This window comes from Chelonoidis abingdonii, chromosome 6 (genome assembly GCF_003597395.2).
Source record: "Chelonoidis abingdonii isolate Lonesome George chromosome 6, CheloAbing_2.0, whole genome shotgun sequence".
NCBI lineage: Eukaryota > Metazoa > Chordata > Testudines > Testudinidae > Chelonoidis > Chelonoidis abingdonii.
In genome coordinates, this window is record NC_133774.1 from 93611608 (window position 1) to 93639398 (window position 27791).

At 40.4% G+C, this 27791-nt stretch overlaps 2 protein-coding genes across 3 annotated transcripts in view; both read left to right on the forward strand.

The window, feature by feature from the left end:
- FRMD3 (FERM domain containing 3) overlaps positions 1–27791 on the forward strand; it is a 229575-nt gene that overhangs the window by 68487 nt on the left and 133297 nt on the right. The gene's annotated exons all lie outside the window — the stretch shown is intronic.
- LOC142046993 (uncharacterized) lies at positions 23309–25546 on the forward strand. 2 transcript variants are annotated; one of them, XM_075067249.1, is made up of 3 exons: positions 23309–24000; positions 25007–25214; positions 25269–25546. In XM_075067249.1, exons 1-3 carry the CDS (start codon positions 23457–23459, stop codon positions 25531–25533), a joined length of 1017 nt encoding a protein of 338 aa, XP_074923350.1. In that variant the 5' UTR covers positions 23309–23456; the 3' UTR covers positions 25534–25546. The 2 variants fall into 2 exon arrangements, with proteins under 2 accessions (XP_074923350.1, XP_074923349.1); XM_075067248.1 differs by having other exon boundaries at positions 25007–25546.

The following is a 27791-nucleotide window of genomic DNA, read 5'->3' on the forward strand; positions in this document are numbered from 1 at the left end:
GGGACATTTGTATAACCAGGCGGCTCTGTTGTTTGTCAGCTGTGCGTAGTAAACATAGGGTTTCCTCCTGCAACTCGCATCTTATTTATAAGTTTCTATCTAAACATCTGTAAGTACCAGTGGAACCAAATAGCATTCGGCTTATGATGATCCTTTGTGGTGTATTACCTGTATGTTGATTGTTATGTGGTCTGATAATTGGTATCTTTAAATCAACTGTTTTTCATGATTTCTTATAAGCAAGAAATACCCAAGCTGGTAGTGAGCTTGGGGGAGTTTCAGGTAAGCCCCCAGACTTTTGGACGCAAAAGTCCAGGTTTGGGACAGGACCAGATTGTGGACGCTAAAGTTCAGGTCTGGGACTGGGAGGCTAGATTACCACAATCATGCTGTTAAACAATAATAGAATACGATTTATTTAAATATTTTTGGATGTTTACTACATTTTCAAATATATTGATTTCAATTACAACATAGAATACAAGGTGTATAGTGCTCACTTTGTATTTATTTTTATTACAAATATTTGCACTGTAAAATACAAAATAAATAGTATTTTTCAATTCCACTAATACAGTCTCTTTATCATGAAAGTTGAACTTACAAATGTACTTGGTTTTTTTTTTTTACATAATTCTACATTCAAAAATAAAACAATGTAAAACTTTAGAGCCTACAAGTCCACTCAGTCCTACTTCAGCCGATCACTCAGATAAACAAGTTTGGTTACAATTTGCAGGAGATAATGTTTTTTTACCTCTAAGGATGGAGATTCCACCTCCTACTTCTTGTTCAGCCAACTGCTAAGACAAACAAGTTTTTTTAAGTTTATGGAAGATAGTGCAGCCTGTTTCTTGTTTACAATGTCACCTGAAAGTGAGAACAGGCACTCGCAGGGAACTTTTGTAGCCAGTGTTGCAAGGTATGTACATGCCAGGTGCGCTCAAGATTTTTATGCCCCTTCCTGCTTCAGCCACCATTCCAGAGGAAATGCTTCCATGCTGATGATGCTCGTTTTAAAAAAATAATGCATTAATTAAATTTGTGACTGAACTCCTTGGGGGAAAATTGTGTGTTTCCTGCTCAGTTTTACCCACATTCTGCCATATATTTCTTGTTATAGCAGTCTCGGATGATGACCCAGCATGTTTGTTTTAAGAACACTTTCACAGCAGATTTAACAAAATGCGAAGAAGGTACCAATGTGAGATTTCTAAAAATAGCTTCAGCACTTGACCTAAGGTTTAGGTCAAGTTCAGGCTATGGAGCGATGGAGCAGCGTCAGAGTTGCTGTATTTAGTTAAATGCCTGGAATAGGTCCTATGGTTCTCCATGGGATGTAAGACTGGAGGATCTGTGCAGCAACAGATTCCCTTAGTCCTCTTATGCTCTGACCTCTCCCTTTGCTGCGCACTGCTGTGCGGGAGGAGCCCCTTTCAGAGCAGAGCATCACACTGGACAGGGAATGCCCATCTTCTCCTGCCTCCTTGTTCCTAGCATCTCCCACCTTGGGCAGCAGAACTATCCCAGTTCCGCTGCCTGAGGCACCTCTTTGTGGCCAGTCTGAATTTCTCTTTAAGCATAGTGGATATTCAGAAAATTAACCATTCTTAATTACAAATAAGGGATTAAATTCAAGTAAATATAGTTTAAACAGTCCAGACTGGACAGAGAGAATATTGGGTCTCGTTCTTTTTTTAAGTTTAACTGTTTTGGTACATAAGTTAAGTTACAGGAAACAACAAAGCAAACTAGGACATTAAATGTAATCACTTAACTTTTACCAGTTGTGAATGCTAGTACTTCTCTTTTGGGGCTTGAAAGTCTCTCATCAAATCCAATTGAAGTTGGACTGGGCACTTAAAAAGTACTTAAAATCTACTCTGAATTTCCAAACTGTACATAGAGATGAGCTTAAGCTACAAAGGTTGGAGATGAAGCTGACTTGCACACCAAATATGATCCTACAAGGGATCTATAGGCGCAGATCATTATGCCACGTGGATCCCTTTGCAGCCAGTGGAATTCCATGCTGGGTAAGCGTTTGCTCCCACAGATTATTTTGGAAGATTGAGGCCCAAGGTATTTTCTATACCTGGTCACTTGATCCACAGTGAACCAAATGCTGGACTTAATTCCACTTCTTGCTGGATGTGGGTGGCTGAGGAGGAGTGAGAGCTTAATAAAATTAAAAATACTCACTGTTTAAAGAAAATTACTCCCAGACTCACCTTCTGAGAGGACAAAGGGGAATACTGAATTAAATAAGATGACCATAATAGGAAAACTTATGCACAGTTTGCAGGAAGTTTATAGATGCCTTCTTTTTTTAATACTCTCAAGAATACGTTTCATATTATTTTTCACTCTCTGCTTAACATTATTATCTTATGTTAATCCAAAGTAATATTCCTTGGACAGATTTGATTTTAAAAATTCAGACAAATCAGCCATGATTCATTTTGATAGTTTTTGGGCCATATTCTGCCTTCAGTCTTTGTTCCAAACTTTCACTGATGTCTCTTCCTTGATGCCTATGTGGTTCTCCTATTAGCATCAGTAGGACCTGCAAGTACATATCAAGGGAATAATAGACCCAGAGTTTATCACACTACTCATCTTCTGCTTTTGTAAGGATCAGGATTGTCAATTCATTCCTCCATGTCTTTACAATAATAAAGCATGAAGACATGGAAAATAGCCATGCTATACATCACGTTACACTTAAAAAAATCAGCAACCTAGAAATCTCAGTGAAAGCAAAACTTGCTTTTTGGTGGTTTGGTGAACCTGTGAGAAGAACTTGTTTAATGTTAGACTATTAGGTGTCTCAGTTGCTTACTTCGCTTCATTCAACAATATCATAGCATTCTATTTATTACTAGTATAAAAATGGTTCTGCTAGGTGACCTTTGAACAGCAAATTAGAATTTTATAAAGTGACCATAGAATTATGCTGATAAAATTTTCAAGGCACCTCTTTTCACACTGAGGAACAGATCTTTTCTTTCAAAGCACACCCCCTTTTCCCCCAGTGAAACTGCTGTGGAAATGAAGTGTAAGGATGCAGGCTATAGAGTCTGTGCAGGAGGATTCTGTGTCTCCTTTGTGCTGGGGAATGTTGCTCATTGTGAGCTTTCTATGGAGGGGTGCGAGGAGGGGAGATTTGGGGAAAAGACAGTGGCAAGTGGAACAGAGAACTGCATATATCCATTGGCCAGTTTGCTTATATAGTGTTGGTATCGTGGATGGTAGCTGAAGTGGTAGCCAAGGAGTGTGTGTGTGGCTCCATCTTTAGTGGCTCCAAGGAAGAGATTCCATCTCCTCTCATCCACTGCATAAATCTTTCATATAAAACCAGTTTACTCTCACTCTGTATAGGAGGTGAAAATATAGCCCTAAAGGCTGGATTCTCTGGTTTTATTACTATATCTAAATGGCATATTTCTAGCCCCCAGACAATAGTTGCCTAACAAAACCTTACAGATGTATTAAGTTTATTAATCAATTGTTAGTTGTTTTTTTTACAATGCCTGAGTTGCTCTATAACTTGTACATTCATCCAAAATACTTTGATCGCGTATGTTTATAGGGGAACATAAACATACAAGGGGAAGAATGGGCAGTTTGCGGAAAGAATGCAGACTCAAAAGCACGAGGACAGTGCAAAATAAAGATTAGTTATATTGTTCAGCTTCATGGGTCATAGTGGACCACAAGCTAAATATGAGTCAACAGTGTGATACTATTGCAAAAAAAGCAAATGTGATTCTGGGATGCATTAACAGGTGTGTTGTAAACAAGACATGAGAAGTCATTCTTCCGCTCTACTCTGCGCTGGTTAGGCCTCAACTGGAGTATTGTGTCCAGTTCTGGGCACCGCATTTCAAGAAAGATGTGGAGAAATTGGAGAGGGTCAAGAGAAGAGCAACAAGAATGATTAAAGGTCTTGAGAACATGACCTATGAAGGAAGGCTGAAAGAATTGGGTTTATTTAGTTTGGAAAAGAGAAGACTGAGAGGGGACATGATAGCAGTTTTCAGGTATCTAAAAGGGTGTCATCAGGAGGAGGGAGAAAACTTGTTCACCTTAGCCTCTAATGATAGAACAAGAAGCAATGGGCTTAAACTGCAGCAAGGGAGATTTAGGTTGGACATTAGGAAAAAGTTCCTAACTGTCAGGGTAGTTAAACACTGGAATAAATTGCCTAGGGAGGTTGTGGAATCTCCATCTCTGGAGATATTTAAGAGTAGGTTAGATAAATGTCTATCAGGGATGGTCTAGACAGTATTTGGTTCTGCCATGAGGGCAGGGGACTGGACTTGATGACCTCTCGAGGTCCCTTCCAGTCCTAGAGTCTATGAATCTATGACAGATTTCAAAGAAAATTTCAAACTCTGCTAGTAGTAAAATGTTTGACTTATACAACTTACTGGACATCTTTCTTTTGAAGTAATAAGCACAGAAATAGATGGGGGGTGGTAGGGATGCTTTTTCCTGTCTCTAGAAAACATTATTAATTTTGAACTTAAACATAATTCATGAAATTTTTATACTGATACTAATAAAATGGTTTAGATACAGGAGAATTAGAAGCCAAGATCACAACTGTTTATCTCTGTGCATAATTAATTTGCGTTAAGAACTTGCTTTGCCCTATTCCTCTTGTTCTGCTGATCCCAGTTCTTATCTTAAGTTTACCAACACTCTGATGTAATTTCTTATGAATGTACTGACTCATAATGGGGAGGACAAGCCTATTTCTAGCTTTCCCAAGGGGATGCTGTAAACTTGTTGAGTGCTGTTGTCTCAGTAATGGAAAGAAGGCATATTTCTTCAGTCAACAGCTCTTCCCTTTTGGTGTTTCTTTGTGACCTCCACCGTGTGTTGTCCACCAGCACCTTCAGTACAAGAAACATAAACTCCTGTTACTTGAGTTAAAGGAATTACTCCCTTGGCTAGTGGCAGCAGCAGGCTCTTATCCTTCTTGTAGACCAGCTACTAGAGGGGGACACAACACATTTAGACTGGGGTACTACATCTCCCCCTCAGTAAGTAATGAAACATCTGTACATTACCTGTAGGCTTTCTGGTCATCTTAAAATATTTCTTTTCCTTGTCTCACTAAGTTGGAACTTCTGGAAGCACCAACTTCTGCTGGTCACTGAGGGAGAAAACTGCCATTAGAAGAGCAGCAGGAGCTCCAATAACAAGAAACTGGCTGCCTAACAAAAGGGCATATTGGGCCCTTGCTCACCTCCAAAGAGCAGTAACAGACTGGAAGTATTCCATCTGTGGAGGACCGAGGCATCCTGGAAAGCTTCAAGTGGGGAAGGGTGCTGAGTAGCACTCTTTATTCACCTGCTGGTGAAAGGTGTGGCATGTGCTCCCCCTTGCTCCTGCAGACAGATCCCTCTGGACTGTTGCTGTGGCCTCTTGAGGCTGCTGGCTTTGTTAGCCACCCCCATCCTGTACTAAGGGAATGCGAGGCCTAACACTCTGCCATGGTCCTTTTGTGGGGAAGATACTTCCTGCAGCCTTCCCTCACCACAAGCCTTTGGTTGATATCATTGAACCCTGACACATATATTGGGACTGCACCAAAATACATGCTGTAATGCTTATGGTAATGTACGTATACTTGTATACTTTAAATCCTCAAAGGTGTGCATGATTTACAAATCTGAATTTCATGATATCAGCATACTGAAAATATTGAATGAAATTTAATTTGAGAGAATAGAAAGTAGATAAGGAGCGTCAGGGTCTGATGAACACAAAGGACAAAGCAGAGGTGAACTTGGGGGAGAGTTGGCATGTGTCATGTACCGCAGGATGTTATGAGAACTAGCCACGGTACTGAACTCTTCCAGTATTGAAAACTTGAAGACTGAAGTGCATTGTGCAGGTTTAACTACTGTATGAAAGCTCTGCAAATAAAATGTACCACAGAAATCCTTCTGTGATACACAAATAGCTGCTCACCTGGCAAGTTTTTGGCATATGACTCTGCACTGGAAACTCTGAAAGTCAGGTTGTTCCTTCTGGGAATGGCACACATTTGTATCCAGATGGGGAACCACTCCATACTTATTCAGAATACTAATAACTCAGGCTGCAAAATTCTGATTGTACTCAAACTCCATAAAACAGTGAAAGATGACTGCTTGGGGAGGATTAAGTATTTAATTTCTGTAAATATATTTAAGAGGAGCCTGTGCACAGGTGGTTCTTTCTTTTTTTTTCTTCTAAATTGGATTGCGTTAATTAATTAAATGGATGTTTATTTTTAGTTTTTTATTCTGTTGAATAGTGTCCCAGCAACTTGCACAAGGAGGCATAGTTGGTGTATAAAAATAAATAATATATTATTTAAAACACACCACTTACAAGTATGCAGGACCTAAAAAGTTACCCTTTGAAATATTTTAATAAAATATTTCACATTTAAAAACACATTCTATAAAATGGTTTAATACATTTTCTTGAAACTTTACAAAAATTATATGTAGTCTGAGAATATCTTGTGGTCGTGTGTATGGTTATGGACTGCAGGCAGTGGCAGACTGCATTCACTTACCCTTTCTTTTTAAAGATTGCTAATATCAGTGATGTAGGAACATTATTTTATTCAGGATCTTGTATGCTCCTCGTCACTATAATATTCAAATGCCTTTTAGAAGTGCATTAAGCACTGTGACTAATATAGGACATGTATGGTTTGTTTTTACTCTCATCTTCTCAGTAGGGGGAAAATTGTGTGTGCAGTGTAATACTTTTGTGGAAGTAGAGAAAGAATGGATGGGGATGTAAAGGGGATTTCAGTGAAAACAGTCACCTCTGTGAGCAAGAGTCAGGTTAGCTGTAACCCTAATAATGCGAGATTTGTAGAAGGGAGGATTGTGTGAGGCGAGTGAACTGTGAGAGAAGTTGTGACCTTGTGTTAGATAAGTATGGAATGTAGACTATAGTCTAAATAGAGATGAGAAAAATAAGATATTAGGATGACCTATGTATAAACAAAGTGCAGCTGTTGCCCATTATTGTACGTAACAAAGGTAAAAATGCTTGCTGTAATTGTTTACCTGTAGAGAGACCTGTTTAGCTTTCTCCCTCCATCCAATTGCTAGAGACAATAAAGTATCTGACTTACTGCACCCAACCATTTGCATGCTGCGATGTGTTTGTCAGAGAAGGTGAGGTTGTTGAAGTGCACCTTGCACTTGGAGCAGAAAGTGGTGAGGTTTATGATGGTCCTTCATTCCTGTGTGAGAAAGTGCTGTACCTTGCTCAGATTAGCTTTACCCTTGTGGTGGACAGATTTGTGGTGCCTGAGGAGCAGAGTTACCAACCATTGTCCTTATTCCAGAGTTTCAGATGATCTTTTTGGGTATGTCTAAACTGCAAAAATAACTCCAGCGGCAAGCAGAGCTCTAGTCAACTGACTCAGGCTTATGCTATGGGAATAAAAGCAGCAGGGTAAATGTTTCTGCTCAGGCTAGTGCCCAGCGTCTCTGACCTGGTGAGAGAGGAGGCCTCAGAGCAAGGGTCAATTGACCCAGGCTCTGAGACTCATTGCTGCAGGGTTTTTTCTTCAGTGTAGATGTACTCTAAGATATCCTGAGCCCAGGCCATTGAACTCTTTGAGAATAAGGACTGAATCCTTGAACTTGACCTGATATTCTATGGCAAATCAATGGAGAGAGCAGAGGACAGGTCTGGCATGGTCTCTGTAGTCCTGGTTGCTGAGAAAACGCTCTTCAGCATTTCGTATTCGTGCACTTGAGCACCTTATTACAGAATGATTTTTAAAGATCTGTAAAAGAAACACTGCTTTGCAGAGAAAAATATGTGACTTTAAATAAATCTGCTAGTCATATTCCATATACAAAACAGTCTGTGACATTATTATGGTGGACCAGTTTCCTGGGACTCCACCAGTGCAGTGCAGAAATTAGATTGTATAAATACATTAGTTACTAATGGTCTAGAGGCCCATGATCAGACCATTGTGATGCTATTAAGAAGCCATAGGAATTTACTTGCTGTGTCTTATCGTGGAGGCTGATTCAGTTATTGGGCTTAACTCTGGGGTTAAGACTTCTCTCTTAACTGAAACACTGGCACAAATGTTAGTGCACCAAAGGATGGAATGGATTGAAGATTATGGATTGGATATTCAGTATATTGTCTTTGTGAAACCAGAATTTAGACAGTTGCACTCTTTTCACATTGTGAACATCTCTCTGTTTCCAGTGCAAGAAAAATATAGTAGAAAAGGATTTGGAGACCCTATAGTCTCTTGTCCCTTGGTTTATCAGAGCAGGCTGTGAAATATCAGGGAATTGAGAAACAGAGTTTGTACATACCAAAAAAAAGAGTTCACAAGAGATTAAAGCAGGAAGCTATAAAAATATGCCCATTATAGCTAGAAAATTTCATACTGAACTCTTGGCTGTATGTAGAGTTTATCAGGTGAACCAAAAAAAGATGTTATAAATGTGAAAATATCTATGCACTTGGTATAGTGTCTTAACGCCAGTTATTTTATTACACTTTCTCAGTGCCACTCTTATTAAAGCACTGTCAATATTTCCATTATTATGCCAGTTTTCAAGTGTTTATAGCTCCGTTGTTTCACGCCATTGAGCTAATTCAAATGATTGTTTCTAATTAAAATACGACAACATTTTTATATATTTCCATTTGAAAACTTGAAATCTGCAAGTGTTAAGGGTTGTATCTTTTCCACTATAGAAGACCGAAAACCATAGTTTTAGGAAAGCAGAATCTTACAGTTTGTCCTTGATGTGGATTAGTTATCTTTCAGCTCTGAGAAAGAGATGGTGTGCAAGTTAGACAATCTTAGACAAAGGGACAATGTCAAGGCTAGCAGGTCTACTGGCTATGTTTTGGTTTTACTAGTATGCCTGCTGCATGTGGTACTAGTGTGCATACTGTTCTGCACACAAGTGTGCCAATCACAAGAATAAAAAAAGTCAGCCCCCCCAAATTATGAAATTGTATTAAAATATGAAATTTTTAAAATAATTCCTTGTATTTCCCTTCTAATTTTTGAAAATTTAGGTTTCCTATTTTCTCTGCAACTTACTTTTTAAAATGAAATCTGAAGATTCTCAGCTGATTGCATGACCCTAGGAGCTGGAGCTTTCAGAGGAACAGCCAATATCATAACATTTTGCAATAGAATCCTAAGAGTTGGCAACAGTGTTTACTCTGCCTGTCTGTTTCTTCCTTGAGAGAGGGCAGTGTTCTGTAATGCAGTAAATGTCCCCTGTTGTGGAGAGGTGTGGTGGATATTGATTGATTGCTCAGTGAAGAAGTTGAGAAATTGCAACCCTTGTTGTAGCCCTTGTTTTGGAGAGCAGGTGCATTTTCTCTCAGTATCAGAAGGTTAAAATAAAATTACAATATGAAATTCAAAATGAGTTAAAATCTTGTGCTCCTTATTGTTTATGGTGTCCTTTAAGAATCTAATTACTAGGCAATTAATAGGCATGTGCAAAAAATGTTTGTCATTTAATAAAAATGTTGATAATTATTTTAACCACCTTTGAACTCTGGCCCCCAAATTTACTTTTACTGTAAAAATATGCAAAATGAGTTTTTTATATCAAAACTCAGATTTAACATACATTATCATGCAAAAATTGTTCTTGAACCGGATATTTTGTAATTCAAAATTAATAATTTTAAACGTTGAAAGCATTCAAGTTTTCATTTTAAAATTAGGACCATTTCTGAGCAAAAATCCCTTAAAATGTCAGGGTTTTACATGTGGGTGAAATCTGACTTTTTTTTGTAAAATTGTAATTAAATGCACTATCTTCATATTTTGTGGTTTTCCCAATTTTGTTGAAGACAGAGCTCTAGTCACTAGGTAGCATGTGATCGTAGTTGAAATGAATTGGGGGTGTATTCCAATTAGAGTAAAGCAAAAGTCTGAAAAGACTATGTTATAGTAAAGGGTATAAGTGGGTGGAATTTTCATCCTGCCCTAAACAGAATCTACTCTCTGTATTTAGTCCAAAATTTTACCCTGTCTTGGAATTTAGCTTTGTTGGCAACTCATCAGATATAAACTTCAGCTTAAGTTTTCTGTGCGCTGTTCCTAAGACTTATCTGCTTGAAGAGCCACACTCATTTTATTATGTGTAAGGTGGAGTTAATAAGGTGTATTACCACAATAAGTCATCAGGAAACTGTATCCCCAGTCAGAGTTCCAAGATATACTGGCAGGGTGAGTCAAGAGAAGACACTTGCTACTTTATTACAGGAATTGCTAGAGTAGCCATCTCTCTGCTAACCCATCATAAGATGTTTTCTTCTCAGAAACAACAAGAATAAGTATGCACAACATATTTTACTAAGCCTCTATATCAATTATTCATAACATGCCTGGAGTGAGATTCAGCTGATCTGGGACAGCAGAACTGCATTTCCCCTAGTCTGGGTGAATGGCTGCAGAATGGGTACAGGTTGGGAGAGACTGCATGGCTTTGTGGGGCAGTAGAGCTGGGCTCTGTGCCAGCTCCCGTAAGCCAACATGAAGGGAAACTTGGGGAGGAGTGCTAGCATAGCGACTTCTCTGTGGCTGAGGATCCAGTGGGCAAAACCCCTTACATCTAAGGGGCCAAATTCTCTAATGGAGAAAATGAGCAAAACTCCATGCAAGTCAATGGTGCTGTGTCTATTTACACAGGAGAGAGTTGTGCCTTGTGCAAGGGATGCAGCCATTTTGAGAGAAATTGCTAGAAATTGCACATTATTTACTAAATCAACAGTATTGACCTCCGGGCGATATCCCACAGTGCACCATTGTGACTGCTCTGGAAAGCAATCTGAACTCGGATGCACTGGCCAGGTAGACAGGAAAAGCCCTGTGAACTTTTGAATTTCATTTCCTGTTTGGCCAGCATGGAGAGCTCACCAGCACAGGTGACCATGCATAGCTCATCAGCACAGGTAACAATGCAGTCTCCTGAGAATCGAAAAAGAGCTCCAGCATGGACCACACGGGAAGTACTGGATCTGATTGCTATATGAGGAGAGGATTCCATGCTAACAGAACTCCGTTCCAAAAGACGAAATGAAAAAAAACCTTTGAAAAAATTTCCAAGGCCATGATGGAGAATGGGCACACCAGGGACTCAGTGCTGAACAGTAGCATACAGCTGCTTATCCATGGTCTGAATGATCTGCTGCTGTCCCAGAGATGCTGACATTTCCTTACATTTCAACATTGTAGTACAGACTGTGGCCATGTCAGCTGGTGTGGCATCCACAATAGATGCATATGCAATTGCTGTGCATGTGCTTTTATTTATTGCAAGCTAGTGGTTGAAACCAGTCCAAAATGGAGTCACCTGACTGTGAGCCATATCATTGTCATTTGGTATTGATAGGACTTCAAGAGTTTGTAATCTCAGACAGCATTCATTTGTAAATGACAAGAGTCCAGTACTTTTTGATGGTGAATCTATTTTAAATGTGTTCTAGGGTTTTCAAATGCTGCACACTGTGTAAGAGACTTTGCCCAGAGTAAGTGACTTTTCTTTCTCATAGTTCAGTGATATTTCTTGTGATGCTGAATTATCTGCAGACTAGTCCTTTGTACATTCAAAGCAACTCTCCATTAGCAATGAAAATGCTTGAAAGTGCCTTCTGTCTGAAAGCGTTGCATCAGCGCAACTTCGGAGTTTGTTCCATTAGCAATAATGGATGGGTGAAATTCAGTCCTGGTGTAAATAGATGCAACTCCGGTTGATGTATGTCTTGAGACCTGATAAGTGATTTGTGATGTTATGTGCCCAATATGCACTTGGTGGTTTACCAGTCCTAAAGTGGCCTTCTGAGGATCACCTTTTCCCCTGACTGTAGTTTTGATACCCATTTTAATTAAACATTTCTTATCGTTGGAGAAGTAAATGTGGCTGCTTCAACCTTAGTGTTAAAGTTGCTATATAGTCCCCCCCCTTGATATGTTTGTCTGCTGGAGTGACACCTGGAACCGGGGTACCATTGAGCCCCCGACTCACCAGCCTGGGCTCCCTGTGACACTGTTCTGCGGTGACAAGCTGCAAAGCTTTCTAGCCTGCACTTTCACCAGCATTCATACAGGTAGGGACACACCCAGCTGCAGTTACACGTGTGCTTTCTAACTACCAGCTTCCCAGTCTGGGACCCCAGAGCAGTACCGTCCTGCCCTCCTCAAATCTGGCCAGTATATGGGTTTAACCAGTCTGCCTCTCTCTCATTGTGGAGAGAACAATGCACACTTGTGGTAACCAAGCAGAGATTTTCCCCAAGCACTCCACTCAGAGCTCACTGGTTTAGATTAAAACAAAAACAAGTTTATTAACTACAAAAGATAGATTTTAAGTTATTGTAAGCGATGGCAAACAGATCAAAGCAGATTACCTAGCAAATAAACAAAAAACATAAACTAAATATGGTAGATAGATTGTCTATGAATTAGCAGATACTCACAGAGATGATACAAGCAGGCTGCAGATTCTTAAGGGGCAAACCACTTACTTTACAGCTTGGAATCCCCAGATGTTTCATACACAGGGTAGAAATCCCTTTAGCCTGGGTCCGTCACTTACCCCAGTTCAGTCTTTGTTCCCCAGGTATTTCTAGGAGTCATCTTGTGTGGGGAGTGAAGAACCACAGATGATGTCACCCCCTGCCTTATATAGTTTTTGCATATGGCAGGAGCCCTTTGTTCTAAAGCTTCCTGTTCCAATATTCAATAATTAGATGTGAGAAATTTCTTTAGTGTTTCCAATTCCCCACTGGCTTTTTGATCACTGTATGAGATTAAACTCTGTTCTGTTGAGACAATAAGTATTCAGTGACTTCAGTTGTTGTTTGCAGTGTTGTTGTAGCCCTGTTGGTCCCAGGATATCAGAGAGATAAGGTGGTATAGAAGTATCATTTTATTAGACCAACTTTTGTTGGTGAAAGTGACAAGCTTTGTAGCTGTGTAGCTTAAAAGCTTCTCTCTTTCACCCACATAAGTTTGTCCAATAAAACGATATTACCTCACCTCCTGGTGTCTCGTGCTCAATCAAGGAGAATGCCTTTTGATGAAGAATTAATATGTACCCTGACTCAGGAAAAAAGACAATTATGGAAACAGTCAAACGATAGAAGGATCAAAGGCAAATTGGTTTAATTCTCTTGGACTGATTTAATGGGAATAAGAAGTCTGGTTCATGGGGAAAAGATATATCACATTGAGGTGGATCTGACATGTCAAGGAGGAAAAGTGAATGTGAGGGGAGCAACAATTTATCTCTTATGAGAGTTGTAAAGTTTATTACTTTTACTGTCTTTGCTTTGTAACTAAATAACTTATTTGAAAACAGATTACAGAATTTTCTTGTAGTTTTCCTACCAGAAATTTGTCTAAAGTCTTTATTTTGTGTTTTTACTGCTGTATTTTGAAATAAATATGTCTTTCAATTTATTTAATCTGGATTAAATCTAATTGTTGGAAATACTATTTGATGTCTTTTGAAGACAATGTAATGTTAACGCAAAAAGGATTGTCATCACGTCATGTTCTGGCTGTAGCTAAAATAAAATATGGTCTCTACTTGTCAGCAGTGTTGAGAACGAGTATTTGAAAGAAAAACTGTTTGTTAATCTTGCTAATTCACCATGAGGTAGTGGAGCTAGCTGGGCTTCTTTACCATCTTCCATTCTGTGTAATAGTTTACAGATTTCAGTTATTCCGACTAATACATGATAGGGAAGGCCTCCCTATTGTCCATCCCTAAGAATTTATCTGGGTCTTTATTACATTTGGCCAGTGTATTTGTTACACTCTGAGCCAAGTTACTTGGGGCTGTTGACCTCTTTGCCATAGCAGAACCTGTCTCCACTTTATAGGATTCAGAGATTGTTTCAAACTTGCTATTACCAACACACTGATTACAAGGTTGAGTTTCTGCTTTTGAATCAAACCCACACAACACTCAGTGATGAATCTCGCTGCGTGTCATTTGAAAATGATAGTGTAGTGTTTACTGCTGATGGTTGTCTACTCAGCTACATACAGTAAGTTTCTTAGACATAATTGCTTTTGACTTCAGTGGAGATGTAAGGAAAACAAAAAGGACATCTGAGTTCATGCTTTTGGAATTATTTGTGAAATGGATGGGATGAGGAGGTGGATTGTTGAATATTTTATTAGCTGATTGATTGGTTTTTCCTGTGCTGCAGCTAATTAATTAATGCTGTATTCAGACACAAGACTGGCTGTTCATCCATTCTTTTCTCAAGCATTTGCAAGAATCTTATTCCTAAGAGCAAAGGGTACAGAATAGCACATGGTATGTTGAGTGCTGCATATCTGTTCTTCCACTGTTTTTGGAACTTTCAGATTTAAAAAAAGTGTACAGTTTATGAACACTGTTTTTGGGAAAAGCAGGGGGATGAGGCATACAATATGAAAATATCAGAATTAGGCTTAGATATTAATTTTTATTTCAAAATAAGAGAATATAAATACTAGCTTCCCATAAGATCCTCTTCTTTCCAAAAACTCTGTGAAATCGTGGACCTAGGTAAGCTTGGTAAGCTTTGCAAGACTGCTTTCCCCTTTAAAGAAAGGATCTACTCTATGAACAGCCTTATGTCATCACTCTGTCCAGTCTTGGTACAAAAGACACTGCTGCACGCCTTGGTTACTCTATTAAACCAAGAGACTGATTCAGGGACTGCCTTAGGAGGGTGTTGGGCTCTCCCACTGGAAACTCAAAAATAACAGGCTGAAAATAATGACATTTTTATATGCAGAAATATTTTTGTTGGTCCCAGATTGAATCTTATTCATCCTGGGCTTTGGGAGAGGTTAATTTGTGAAGAAAATTCCATGCAAGGTGGGAAGAGAGAGAACATTTCTGGTAGGTCAAATGGAAAACTAAAATGCTGGCTCTTTGAAGTTGCACTTGGAGTTGGAATGTTAGAATAAGTCTTAGGGGAGGTGGATTTTTTTTTTCTATCCAGGTGCTTGTGTGGTTCTCATCTCAACATGGGGAAGAGTGTAGGCAAGGTGTTCAACAGTTCATGATAAATTTATTATATGAATCACTTCTGTATGTGTAATGTATGTAGATATATACATTTGATTTTGGACACATATATGATGTGACAGGGTCAGGCCAGATGGCTACTGGAGAGTGATCGAAGGCAGAAATATTAGTCCCAGGTTAAGTAGGTCCCCTTTCCCTGGGTAAGGTAACAGGGAAGGTTCCAGAACAATCAGGAACTTTCTGGAAACAATTAAGGCAAACAGGCTGATTAGAACACCTGCAGCCAATCAAGAAGCTGCTAGAATCAATTAAGGCAGACTAATCAGGTCACCTGGGTTTAAAAAGGAGCTCACGTCAGTTTATGATGTGTATGTGAGGAGCTGGAAGCATGAGGTGTAAGGAGCTGACAGTGAGAGGGTGTGCTGCAGGAGGACTGAGGAGTACAAGTGTTAACAGACATCAGGAGAAAGGTCCTGTGGTGAGGATAAAGAAGGTGTTTGGAGGAGGCCATGGGGAAGTAGCCCAGGGAGTTGTAGCTGTCATGCAGCTGTTACAGGAGGCACTATAGACAGCTGCAATCCACAGGGCCCTGGGCTGGAACCCGGAGTAGAGGATGGGCCCGGGTTCCCCCCAAACTTCTCAACTCCTGATCAGACACAGGAGGCGTTGACCCAGACTGTGGGTTCCACCAGAGGGGAAGATCTCTGAAGCTAGCAAAGCCACCAATAAGCCCAGGATCCACGAAGGTAGAGGAGGAACTTTGTCACAATGGGTAATGTTCTATATATAAAATCTGACAGCTCTCTCTTCCTGGCAGGCCTTATAAACAATAGACCAAATTCTGCTTTTGAATATACTCATGTTTTACTTCAGTGGAAACCCTGTATAAAGCATTTTAGTTCATAATAAATAGCTGTTCCAATGTTCATTTTAAAAAATAGTTTAATGTAGAAAAATATCAACCCTGAGCAGTAACTTTTTAGCATAATATTCATTTTTTTAAACTTAACTATTCAAAACATGTTGCAATATTAAATAAACATTTTTTCATTATACTAATAGCAACAATCTCATGCATTTTATTTCATACTTAAGACTGCTTTAGCAAGTTTTTAAAAAGGGATCAGAAGAAAACACTGGACATTAGAATAACTAGTTACACAGCATTTTAAAAAAGTCATAACTAACTTTTTTCCCCACAAACTGTTATAGTAAGTTCATATATTGCAATATGTATTTGAATTGATCTCTTAGATCAAAACACAGACTACTTATTTTATCCGAGTTAAAATTAAAATCCTAGTGCAACCTTAACTATGCCCTACTATAATCGCTGTTACTTCTAGTCATATAGTTTGTTAGTTTGCATTAGAGTGATAGCATCTAACTTAAGTTTCAACTGAAGTATCATTTTCTTAATAATTTCTGATCATTTAACTTCATAATTAGGGCATTCTGCCATATTTGTACTCTCTATCTTGCATGTAAAATTGGCTACCCTGATCAATTATGCTGAAATACAAATGTACAATTTGGCATCTCAGTTTGTGGGCAGATCTGAAGTCTATATCCTTGCCCTTTCATCAGTGTCATGCCCAATTAATGTCATCTTCATCTGCTGTGTCAATTCTGGTATGTTGGTCTGTTGTGGTTCTGTGCACTGTCAGTCTTCTGCAAGTTAGATTCAACTCAGAATATGTAACAGGGGAGCAGAGAGGGATTATTTATCTTGGATACCTTTGCTGAATGAAGTTGAAAATTGAAGAAAATGGCATGAAGATTTGCTGATGGAAGCACTCTGCTCCTTTTAAGAAAATCAATTGTGCCTTCAGATAGCAAGCATCATGACTACTGCACTAATGGAAGTAAGAAGCAGAATCAAGCAATTAGAGCTGGAGGGCATTCTGTAAGGCTAGCACTTCAGGGCCACTGAAACCTAAATGGTCAAGTGTTGACTTGATAGTAATGATAATGAACTGTCCAGCTGAGCATTCAGTGTGCAGTTCATTTGCCTGCTCTGTGTGTTGATGGGGGCTTTGAGAGCCTTAGTATGTAATATTTGTAACTTACTCCCAGGTCAGGCTAATTTACTGGCTGGATAGATGTCAGGACAATAGCTAATCAATAGAAAGCAAATTATCTGGGGAAGTCTCTTTACCCACTATTTAATAATATACAACCTCCATCTTCCTGTATAATTATGGATTGATGATGGCTTTGCAAAGATAGTGTGGGTTGACAACATGGCATATTGTTCACTTTATTTTTATTGTATAATTATATCCTTCAGTTTCTCTTCCATAATCTGTTGTTTGACCAATATTGCCCTATAATTATCTTTAGTTGCTAGAGGATGAAAATACCTTACTGAATTTGGTTATTTGGACAGTGTTATCTGCTGTTTGCAAACTCAGAATCTGAAAGGAAAGAAAAATAGTTAACTCCAACTTATCCTTCTCATGTAATATCTGAGGTAATAGATGGCACAGATGAAATTTAACTTTTTAAAAAGCTATCTATTTCTGAGCTCACTTCAGCATATGCTTTAACGGACAAATTTTTCAATGCACTTGGATTTAGGTATAAAGTTCCATTTAACAGTGAAGGCGGTTACACAGCTAAGTCTACATATGCAACCCTGAAATTTTACTCCCTTCAACATGCATGGAATTAAAAATTTTTTTTTCTGGCCTCCCTTTTGTCTTTCACTGTTTCCTTTTTCTTTGGCTATGTCTATACTATGCACCTTTCAGCAACACAGCTGTGCCACTACAGCCATGCCACTAAAAGGTGCGCAGTGTAGCTGCTCCTTGTGAATAGGAGAGAGCTCACCCACTCTCTCTCTCACACTCCAGCCCCAATGAGAGGTGGTAGCTTTGTCGGCAGGAGAGCTCTCCCACCAACAAAACGATGTTCATGCTGGTGCTTTTCATTGGTAACTTTCATTATTTGGGGGGGGTGTGTTTTTCTCTCACTCCTGAACAACAAAAGTTTTACTGATGAAAATCCAGTGTAGATAAAGCTTTAGTCATTTGTTCCTGCATGGTCCAAGGGGAATAGAGGGAAAGGATTTTATTCCACTTCAGTAATTATTAATTAACACTTGGGGCTTGAGTAATAATTTAGGGCTCAGAAACCTGGCCCTGGAGATAGCAATGTCATTCTAAAAATGTTTTCGGATCCCATTTGCAAATCCATGAATCAGGTTTGCAAACAGCATTGTAGTACCCTGGCCCATGTGGGAGACATATTGTTGTTCAATCCAGGCTAATAAATCTTATGTAAGAAAACTACTCTGTGGTGCATCTTTATATCTTTCATACAGTTCTTGAATTTGTCTCCTGAGTTATGGCACTTTGGAGATTGCAGTGTGTTTGCTCCTTTTAAGCTAATCCTTTCCATTGCTTGTGGGAGAAATAAGACTTGATCACACAACCCTGGGTAAGACGTAGGCATTGACAAAGGCAATTCAGATGCTTTTGCAGTTTGATTTTTTTCCCTCAGAGAGAGGAAAATTATTAAATATGTTTGGAAATATGTATATTTCATGCAGATGTGTAATGAACAATCCATGGCTGCACAGTCTATGTACAGAAAGCATAGTCACCAAGTGGCATCAAGAGAGAACCATGGGATTTGAAGTCTGAGCCCTTGGCTTAAAAAATCCATAGGCTTACATATTCTATAAATAAAGATCAGCTCTGCATGCTCAAAATAGAATATTCTTGTACAGTATAATTATAATACCTACAGTTCCGTATACTCTTGCCTTCTTAAGCCAGAGGTACTTGTTTTATATAGTTCAAAGCCCACACTGGTACTAAATGTGGTGTATTTTTGCATGCAAAGGCACCACTAGAGACTGCCATACTCCTAATTAAACTGATTCATATCCTTGTAGCTCCACTGTGCTTTTTTTGTGTGTATCCCCACATTCCTTTCTCTGAAAGCTTCTACTATTTTAAATTGGTCTAAGATAATGTATCAATAAAGAGAGAGAGCTTTACTTTTGATGATTAACCTCTCAGTTCTGGGTCATTCATTGAATTTACACCTATAACTTACACCACTCTTCACCCCTTCACTAAAGCGATGAGGAAAGCCCTTCACTGAGGTTTGTATAATGTTATGAAAGGACGGCAAGTGAATTAAGCATGTAATCTAATTGCATGTCCTTAGGAGCCTTATTGTAAATAAGAGATCTTCTATGAGTTTTTGTGTGCGTATTTCACAAGTAGCTATTTTTTCTAATAATAATGTTTTGGATTAGATTGTCACTTCTCATCCTTTGACAGTAATTTTCTATATTCATGCAATTGCTTTGTTTGTTCCCCTCACTTCACTCAATCAATGTGGCCTGTGAATCAAGACCAATCAGTTAGTCGACTTTCAGATTCTATATAGTTTCACTTTCTGGTTTGCAGATGTGTGGTGATGCTGTGATTGTGTTCCAACATTGCAGAGGAATGTTTTTAAACTGAAATAAATTTTAAAAACCAAACATTTCTAAAAAATAAACATATTTATTAATTTGTTTGTTAGATGTGCCTATATAGAGTGATGGAATTGCTATGAAAGCACAGAGGAATGGGGTTTGAAAAACATCTAGTTTCTACAAAATCTAAATTTAGAGCATTGCATAATGAGTGAGCTTTATTTGTTACAAAATGCATTACTAACCAGTAGTTTAAAACATGCAGGTTGTTGGAGGTTTTTTTTGTAATGTTGGAAATGGTTATACAAAATGCACTTCGATGTTTGAATATACAGAGTAAAGCACACCATGTGTAAGAACTGATTCATGGGAAGGTAGTCTAGGGCAGAGGGTTTTTCTAATTGACTGACCAGCTGGTAAATGTGCTTGTTGCCGTATATGCTTTTGAGCTATCCTAGAGGGGTTGGTAGTAATGATGTTTCAGACTTATGGACATTTACTGTGTGAACTTTTCTAGAGCAAAGAATTTTTTTTGGCATAATTGTTTTGTTCCTGGCATAAAATATTTCAGTTCCAAGCTGGGCTTTACTCAGCTCCAACTCCTCTTTGACATTGTTTTTCATTTTGTTTGTTTAAACTTGAAAATAACATTTGGGTCTTCATGGTATTCCATAAATTTTGCAACTTGGAAGTGAATAATAACTTGTTACTCCCAACATATTGGAGTGAGCTAGCTGTGAGAGGAAAAGAGGAATGTCATTGATAGGTCACAGCTTTTATACTGTGCTTTGTACTTTCAGAGCACTGTTAATCTAAACATCTAATTTCACAAAACTCCTCTGATGTAGGGTGATTATTACTGTCTCCATAATACACAGTGATGTGGCTAGGCATAAGCAGACTAAGCCATTTCTTAGGGTCAGAAGCAGCTCAAGGGGGCCCTGATTTTAGTATTATTTCCAAAATACCATTCACCTTATTTAACATGGACTTTTTAACATATGTATTAGTGTGTGTTGTATTTCTGCGTAGGACACCTTACAGGCTAGCATTGCCTTTTTTTTTTTTTATTATTATTATTATTATTAAACACATGGGAGAAATGGAGGCAGAGAGGTTGAGGGTCAGTTTATTCACACTGATGAGCAGTTACTCCCATGAGTAATCCCATTAAACATTTTATCTAATCCCATTAAAACACTTGCCCAGAGCCTCACAGTGAGTGGGTGGCAAGGGTGGGGTTGAGATTCAGCTTCAACACATGAGCTCAGTCTGGTACCCCTCTCTGCTGCCAGTTATTGCCATCCTGTCACTGGCTGGATCTTGCTTGCTAGCGCAGGACTTGAACTTTCAGAATTTAGTTTTTAAAAAGCTTTTCCTTATTGGAAAATGCGTGCGCTCTCTCTGTATTTCCCTGCCCCCCCCCCAAAAGCACCGAAAGAAGTCTCTACAATGTTTTAAAATCTGTCCAATTCTTACAGCACATGGCCCTATCTGACAGCGCTACTCTGTGAGCTTTATTGCTACGCCAGTGTAAATGAAAACAAACATAATGTTGTCTGCTCCAAAACACAAATGAACAGAGAATTGTTCCCAGATGTCCTTTTAAAGCTACATTTCTGGGTAGAAGTGCAAGTCTTTGGTATTTGGCTGCAGAGTACCATAAATATCAACAGCATGGACTTTCTGTTCCTACTAGCATGAAAGCACAAGTTATTCATTATACAACAATATAGAAAGAAAAGGCTCTTGCTGCTTGAAATGAATGACTGGACATGGTGGTAGAAGAGCTGGGGAATGAAGGAGGTGATGGTCAGGGAGTATCTGCAACAGAGTTGTGTAAATAACTGATTTTTTGGTTTGCTGGCTGAACCGAAAAGACTAACATTTTTTTGTTAGTTTGAACTAAATGCTTTGTTTGACCCAAAATGAAATGTTACTTTCTAGTTTATCTTTAAAAATACAATTGAGGAAAAATATAAAATGTTTCATTTTTAAAAATGAGATGTGATTTATTTATTTTAAAAACTATTTTGAAACAAAGTTTGGTAAATTTGACATGGATTCCCAAAATGCTCATTTAAAAAAAAAAAAAGTTTTTGTCCAAAAACTGTGTCCTGTAATCCTAGGCCTCTGAACAATTTCGAATTAACTCTCTCAGGCTGTTGATTAATTATTCTGCAAGTTAGTCTCTTGCAAACACCTTTTGCATGCACAGTTACAGCTATTGAGGCTTCTCACATGTGTAAAAACGTTTGCAGGATCGGGGCAAGTGCATGTATTGTCTCCGATTATGTTGATACCTTATATCTGTGACAGCATTCAAATAAATAGGCTCAGATCACTTATTTGATTCTCACATATCACATTGAAATAAATGTATGTAGACTAGACATTTTATTTTAATATAAAATTATAGACTCAAATAAATGCACATAGTAGTCCTGATTCTCCTCTTACTTAGGCCACGTCTAGACTACGCGCCGTATCGGCGCGTTAAAATCGATTGCTCGGGGATCGATATATCGCGTCTAATCTAGACAGGATATATCGATCCCTGAGCGCGCGTATATCGATTCCGGAACTCCACCAACCCCAACGGAGTTCCGGAATCGACATGGCGAGCCGCGGACATCGATCCCGCGCGCTGAGGACAGGTGAGTAAATCAATTTTAGATATTCAACTTCAGCTACGTTATTCACGTAGCTGAAATTGCGTATCTAAAATCGATTTTACCCCGTAGTGTAGACCAGCCCTATAATGTGAACTAGGTGCAACTGTGTCAGTGTAAATCTTCTCTATGTGGGAGGAGAATCGGACTCTCTCTCTCTCCGCTATGTGGAAACAATTATAGTTTTCTCTTTCTTGCTTGTGAATAGACAAACTAGGCAAACAAAATACCAAGAAGAAAAAAGCTATCCTGCTGCATTATTATGGTATGAGATTTTAAGTGCACAATAGTCAGCATGATCTTTTTATTGACCAAGTGCCAGCCTTGAAGGATATGGCCTAATAAGTACAGCTGTGTAGCTGTAAATTTGCCATGTTGCAGTTCTGTAAAACCTCACTATAATGGCATTCAGTGGCTTGTATGTATTAAGTGTCATATTTGTATTTGTGTTTTATAGCCAAATCTGAAAACAACAACCACCACCAGGAAAAAAGGGCCCAATCCTGAGAGTTGCTGAGTGCCTTTTGTGAGGGGTTGGAGGACTTTAAAAATCAGGCCCTGGGCTTGGGAAGTGTCCATTGTTTTTGCTTTTACATTCTGTTCTTTGTTACTCTTATCTATTTGATGTATACTTGAAGCTTCAGCAGTGAATAGAAAACAAAAAACTCTGATCCTACTGGTAAAGTGGATTTTAACAGATGTTTACAACAAAAAGGCTGACCTTGTTTACATGGGAATTCTGTCATTTCCAAGATTTAACATTTATCTTATTTTTACTTTGTGTTTTTTAGATCTGGAGTGGTATCAGGGCCAAATATTTAAACACAGCCTTTGAAACTATACATATCTATTTTGTGTTAATTGATTTAGACAGACAAGTCAGACAATGCTGCCTCTGGCCCCGTCTACACTACGCAGTTAAATTGATTTAAACAGCGTTAAATCGATTTAACGCTGCACCCGTCCACACGACACCGCCCTGTAAATCGATTTAAAGGGCTCTTTAAATTGATTTCTGTACTCCATCAAAACCACAGGAGTTACCCTAAAATCGATTTTACTACATCGGAATTATGGTAGTGTGGACGGAAATCGAAGTTACTGGCCTCCGGGAGGTATCCCACAGAGCACCACTGACCACTCTGGACAGCAGTCAGAACTCCGATGCACTGGCCAGGTAAACAGGAAAAGCCCCGCGGACTTTTGAATTCAATTTCCTGTTTGGCCAGCGTGGAGCTCTGATCAGCACAGGTGACCACGCAGGGCTCATCAGCACAGGTAACAATGCAGTCTCCTGAGAATAGAAAAAGAGCACCAGCCTGGACCACACAAGAGGTACTGGATCTCATCGCTATCTGGGGAGAGGATACAGTGCTCACAGAACTCCGTTTGTCAAAACGAAATGAGAAAATATTTGAAAGAATTTCAAAGTCTATGATTGCAAAAGGACACAGGAGAGACTCAGTACAGTGCAGAATAAAAGTGAAAGAGCTGAGGCAGGCATACCAGAAAACCAGAGAGGCAAACGGAAGGTCTGGAGCAGGTCCGAAAACATGCCGCTTCTATGCTGAGCTGCATGCAATTTTGGGGGGCTGTGCAACCAGTACCCCACCCCTTGCCGTTGATTCAGATGCCGTGGTTGCGATATCAACCGTGGCTGAGGATTCTGCTGAGGGTGAAGATGAGGAAGACGAAGAGGAAGACATTGCTGATATCACACAGCTCTCAATTACCCACAGCAGCCAGGAGCTTTTTGTGACCCCTGAATTAACCTCCCAGCCCACCCAAGCCACTATCCCAGACAGTGAAGCCATGGAAGGGACCTCTGGTGAGTGTACATTTCTAAATTTAAAACAGGGTTTAAAACAAGCGTTTTTTAATGATTAATTTGCAAGCAGGGGTTGTCAATCAGGGGTTGTCATTCATTCGCAGCTAGTAAAGTTACAGGAAAAGTTCGTTAACATGTCTGGGGATGGAGTGAAAATCCTCCCAAGAAATCTCCATGAATCGATATTGGAGGTACTCAAAAAGCCTTTTCAGTAGATTTCGGGGCAAGGCGGCCTTATCCGGTCCCCCATTGTACGAGACTTTCCCCCGCCAGGCATGCATCAAGTAATTCGGAATCATTGCTTCACAAAGCACAGCTGCGTAAGCGCCTGGACACTGCTCGCAGTCAAGAAACATACGTTCTGCATCTTCCGCTGTTATTCTCACCAGAGTTATATCATTCATTGTAACCTGGTGGAAATTGAGGAATTTTTTTTTATTAGGGGGGCAAACATGGCGATTTTCCTACTGTGCTGCCACTTTACTCATGCCTTGCCCGTAGCTTGACTGTGGGGAGGGGAGGAAGTGTTGCGCTGGGCTTTTCTGTGTTTGCCGAGCAGGGAATCTTCCCAGCTAGCAGCCACGCGTTGGGGGGGGGGGGGGCAAGGAAGGAGGAAGATGCATAACAATTAGCTTATCTGATAGCAGCCATGCAGTGTGGGAGGAGGGGAAAGAGCGGGTTTTGGGTTTACTGGTTCCTCTTAACAGGACCGAGGCATGATAGGTCACTGTGGATATAAACCCTGGAGAAGTCAAACATAAAGCCTTACCATGGCCGCATGGAAGCTGAATTATGATGCCAGGACCGGGACCTGCGTCTGCAGTGTGCTCTGAGACACCAGGGACACAGGCAATCATTATTAAAGGATGCAAAATACGACCTTGTAGTGAAATCACATGTGCTATGTAAGGTGCATAGTTTTATCCACTGTGAAAGACTACAAGCATTGTTCTGTAAAATGTATCTTTTTACATACTTCTCTCCCTGTTTTCTCTCCCCCATGCAGCTGCACACTTGTCTGTCCTTGGTACCCCATCCGGAAGGCTAGCTAAGATAAGGCGGAGGAGAAAGAGAACTCGAGATGAAATGTTTTCAGAAATCATGGAAGTAACCCGCAGTGACAGAGCTCATCAGAATGATTGGAAGGAAGTGATAGCAAAATACAGGAAAGATGCCAGTGACCGGGAGGATAGGAGAGACGCTCGAGATGAGAGGTGGCGGCAGGAAGAAGAGAGGTGGCGGCAGGAAGACAGGCAGGAAGATCAGAGGTGTAGGCAGGAAGATCAGCGGTGGCGTGATGCAACGCTGGAGCTGCTGCGTGATCAAACTGAGATCCTCAGGCGCATGGTGGATGTTCAGGAACAGCAGCGGGGTTACAGAGTGCCACTGCAGCCCATGTTTAACCACCCTCAAAGCTCCCCACATTCCATATCTCCCTCACCCAGACGTGTTAGAACGCGTGGGGGACGGATTTCTGCACCAGCCCACTCCACCCCCATGGACAGCCCAACCAAAAGGCTGACATTAAGCTGAAATGTGCTTAATGGGCTTTTCCTTTCTTCCGATCCTCCTCCCAAACTACACCATGCAGGGATACCTAGATAATTCTGTGCCTCTTTTTATAATTACTTTTTAATCAAGAATACATCCAAAGGGGGGAGGGTGGGTTTTCTTACAGGGAATGACTTTTAAGAAAGAATTCATGATTTTTAAGCAATACCAAATGACTTTTAATACAGAATAAATGATTTTTAAAATATACTGACTTTATTTCCTTCAGCAAGCTGTAAGTAAAGGGGGAGGGTGGGTTGCTTAGAGGGAGTCAATAGAGGCGGGAGTGTTCATCAAGGGGAAACAAGCACTGCAGTCACACCATACCCTGGCCCGTGCTGAAACTACTTTTCAAGGCTTCTCTGATGCGCACCGCCTCCTGGTGTGCTCTTCTAATCGCCCTGGTGTCTGGCTGCTCGTAGTCAGCGGCCAGGTGATTTGCCTCAGCCTCCCACCCCGCCAGAAAGGTCTCCCCCTTACTCTCACAGAGATTGTGGAGCACACAGCAAGCAGCAATAACAATGGGGACATTCGTTTGGCTCAGGTCTGAGCGAGTAAGTAATGATCGGAAGCGACCCTTTAAACGGCCAAATGCACACTCTACCACCATCCTGCACTTGCTCAGCCTGTAGTTAAACAGCTCCTGACCACTGTCCAAGCTGCCTGTGTATGGCTTCATGAGCCATGGCATCAAGGGGTAGGCTGGGTCCCCCAGGATAACGACAGGCATCTCAACATCGCCAACTGTTATTTTCTGGTCTGGGAAGTAATTTCCTTGCTGCAGCCGTTTAAAGAGAGTTGTGTTTCTGAAGACGCGAGCGTCATGAACCCTTCCTGGCCATCCCACGTGGATGTTGGTGAAACGTCCCTTGTGATCCACCAGTGCTTGCAGCACCATGGAAAAGTACCCCTTGCGGTTCACGTACTGGGTGCCCTGGTGCTCTGGGGCCAAGATAGGGATATGGGTTCCATCTATGGCCCCTCCACAGTTAGGGAATCCCATTGCAGCAAAGCCATCCACTATCACCTGCACGTTTCCCAGAGTCACAAACTTTCGTAGCAGCAGCTTAACGATTGCTTTGGCTACTTGCATCACAGCAGCCCCCACAGTAGATTTTCCCACTCCAAATTGATTCCCGACTGACCGGTAGCTGTCTGGAGTTGCAAGCTTCCAGAGGGCTATTGCCACTCGCTTCTCCACTGTGAGGGCTGCTCTCATCTTAATATTATGGCGTTTCAGGGCAGGGGAAAGCAAGTCACAAAGTTCAAAGAAAGTGCTCTTACGCATGCGAAAGTTTTGCAGCCACTGGGAATCGTCCCACACCTGCAAAACTATGCGGTCCCACCAGTCTGTGCTTGTTTCCCGTGCCCAAAATCGGCGTTCAATGGGTAGTAGCTGCCCCGTTACCAGCAGTAGCTCCAAAACGCTGGGGCCAGCGGTTATGGAGAATTCTGCCTCCATCTCGTCATCGCTGTCCTCGCCGCTCAGCAATAGCTGCCTCCTCCTCTCCTCCTGCCTTTGCAGTTCATTGTTCAGTATAGTCAGCACGAGAGTACGCGAGGTGTTGACAACGGTCAGAATACCGTTTGTGATCTCAGGGTCCATGATTGCTGTGCTATGGCGTTTGCTCAATGCACTCAGGGAAAAAGGCACCAAAGGGTTGTCTGCTGCCTTCACAAAGGGAGGGGTGAGGCTGTACCCAGCACCACCCGGGGCAATGTTTTCTGCCCCATCAGGCACTGTGCTCTCAACACGGAAGTGGGAACTATGGGATAGCTGAGGAACAGCTACCCACAGTGCACCGCTCCTGAAATCGACGCTAGCCTTGGACCATGGACGCACAAATTCGAATTAAGGATCCTAGTGTGGACACACTAAATCGATTTTATAAAATCGATTTAAACTAATTCAAATTAATCAGGTAGTGTAGACAAGGCCTCTGACTACTCCAACTTGTAAGTGCAAATGCCTCTCTTTGTGCACAGCTTGTGCTGTTTTGGGATTTGATTTAAGGTCATTATAAAAGTGTTCCTCAGAACATGGATGACATTTCCCTTTAGATACTCCAAATCAGCTTTGATGGAAGTCATTTGTTGGGTTTGGATTACTTGGTACTGTTTTTTTAAAAAAGTTTAAGTGGTTTGTTAATTGTTTGGCATTCTTATTCAGTACTTCAAGGACACTTTGTTGATTTACATTCCAGAATATTTCAGCTCTTCCATTTTGTATGCTTTTGTGA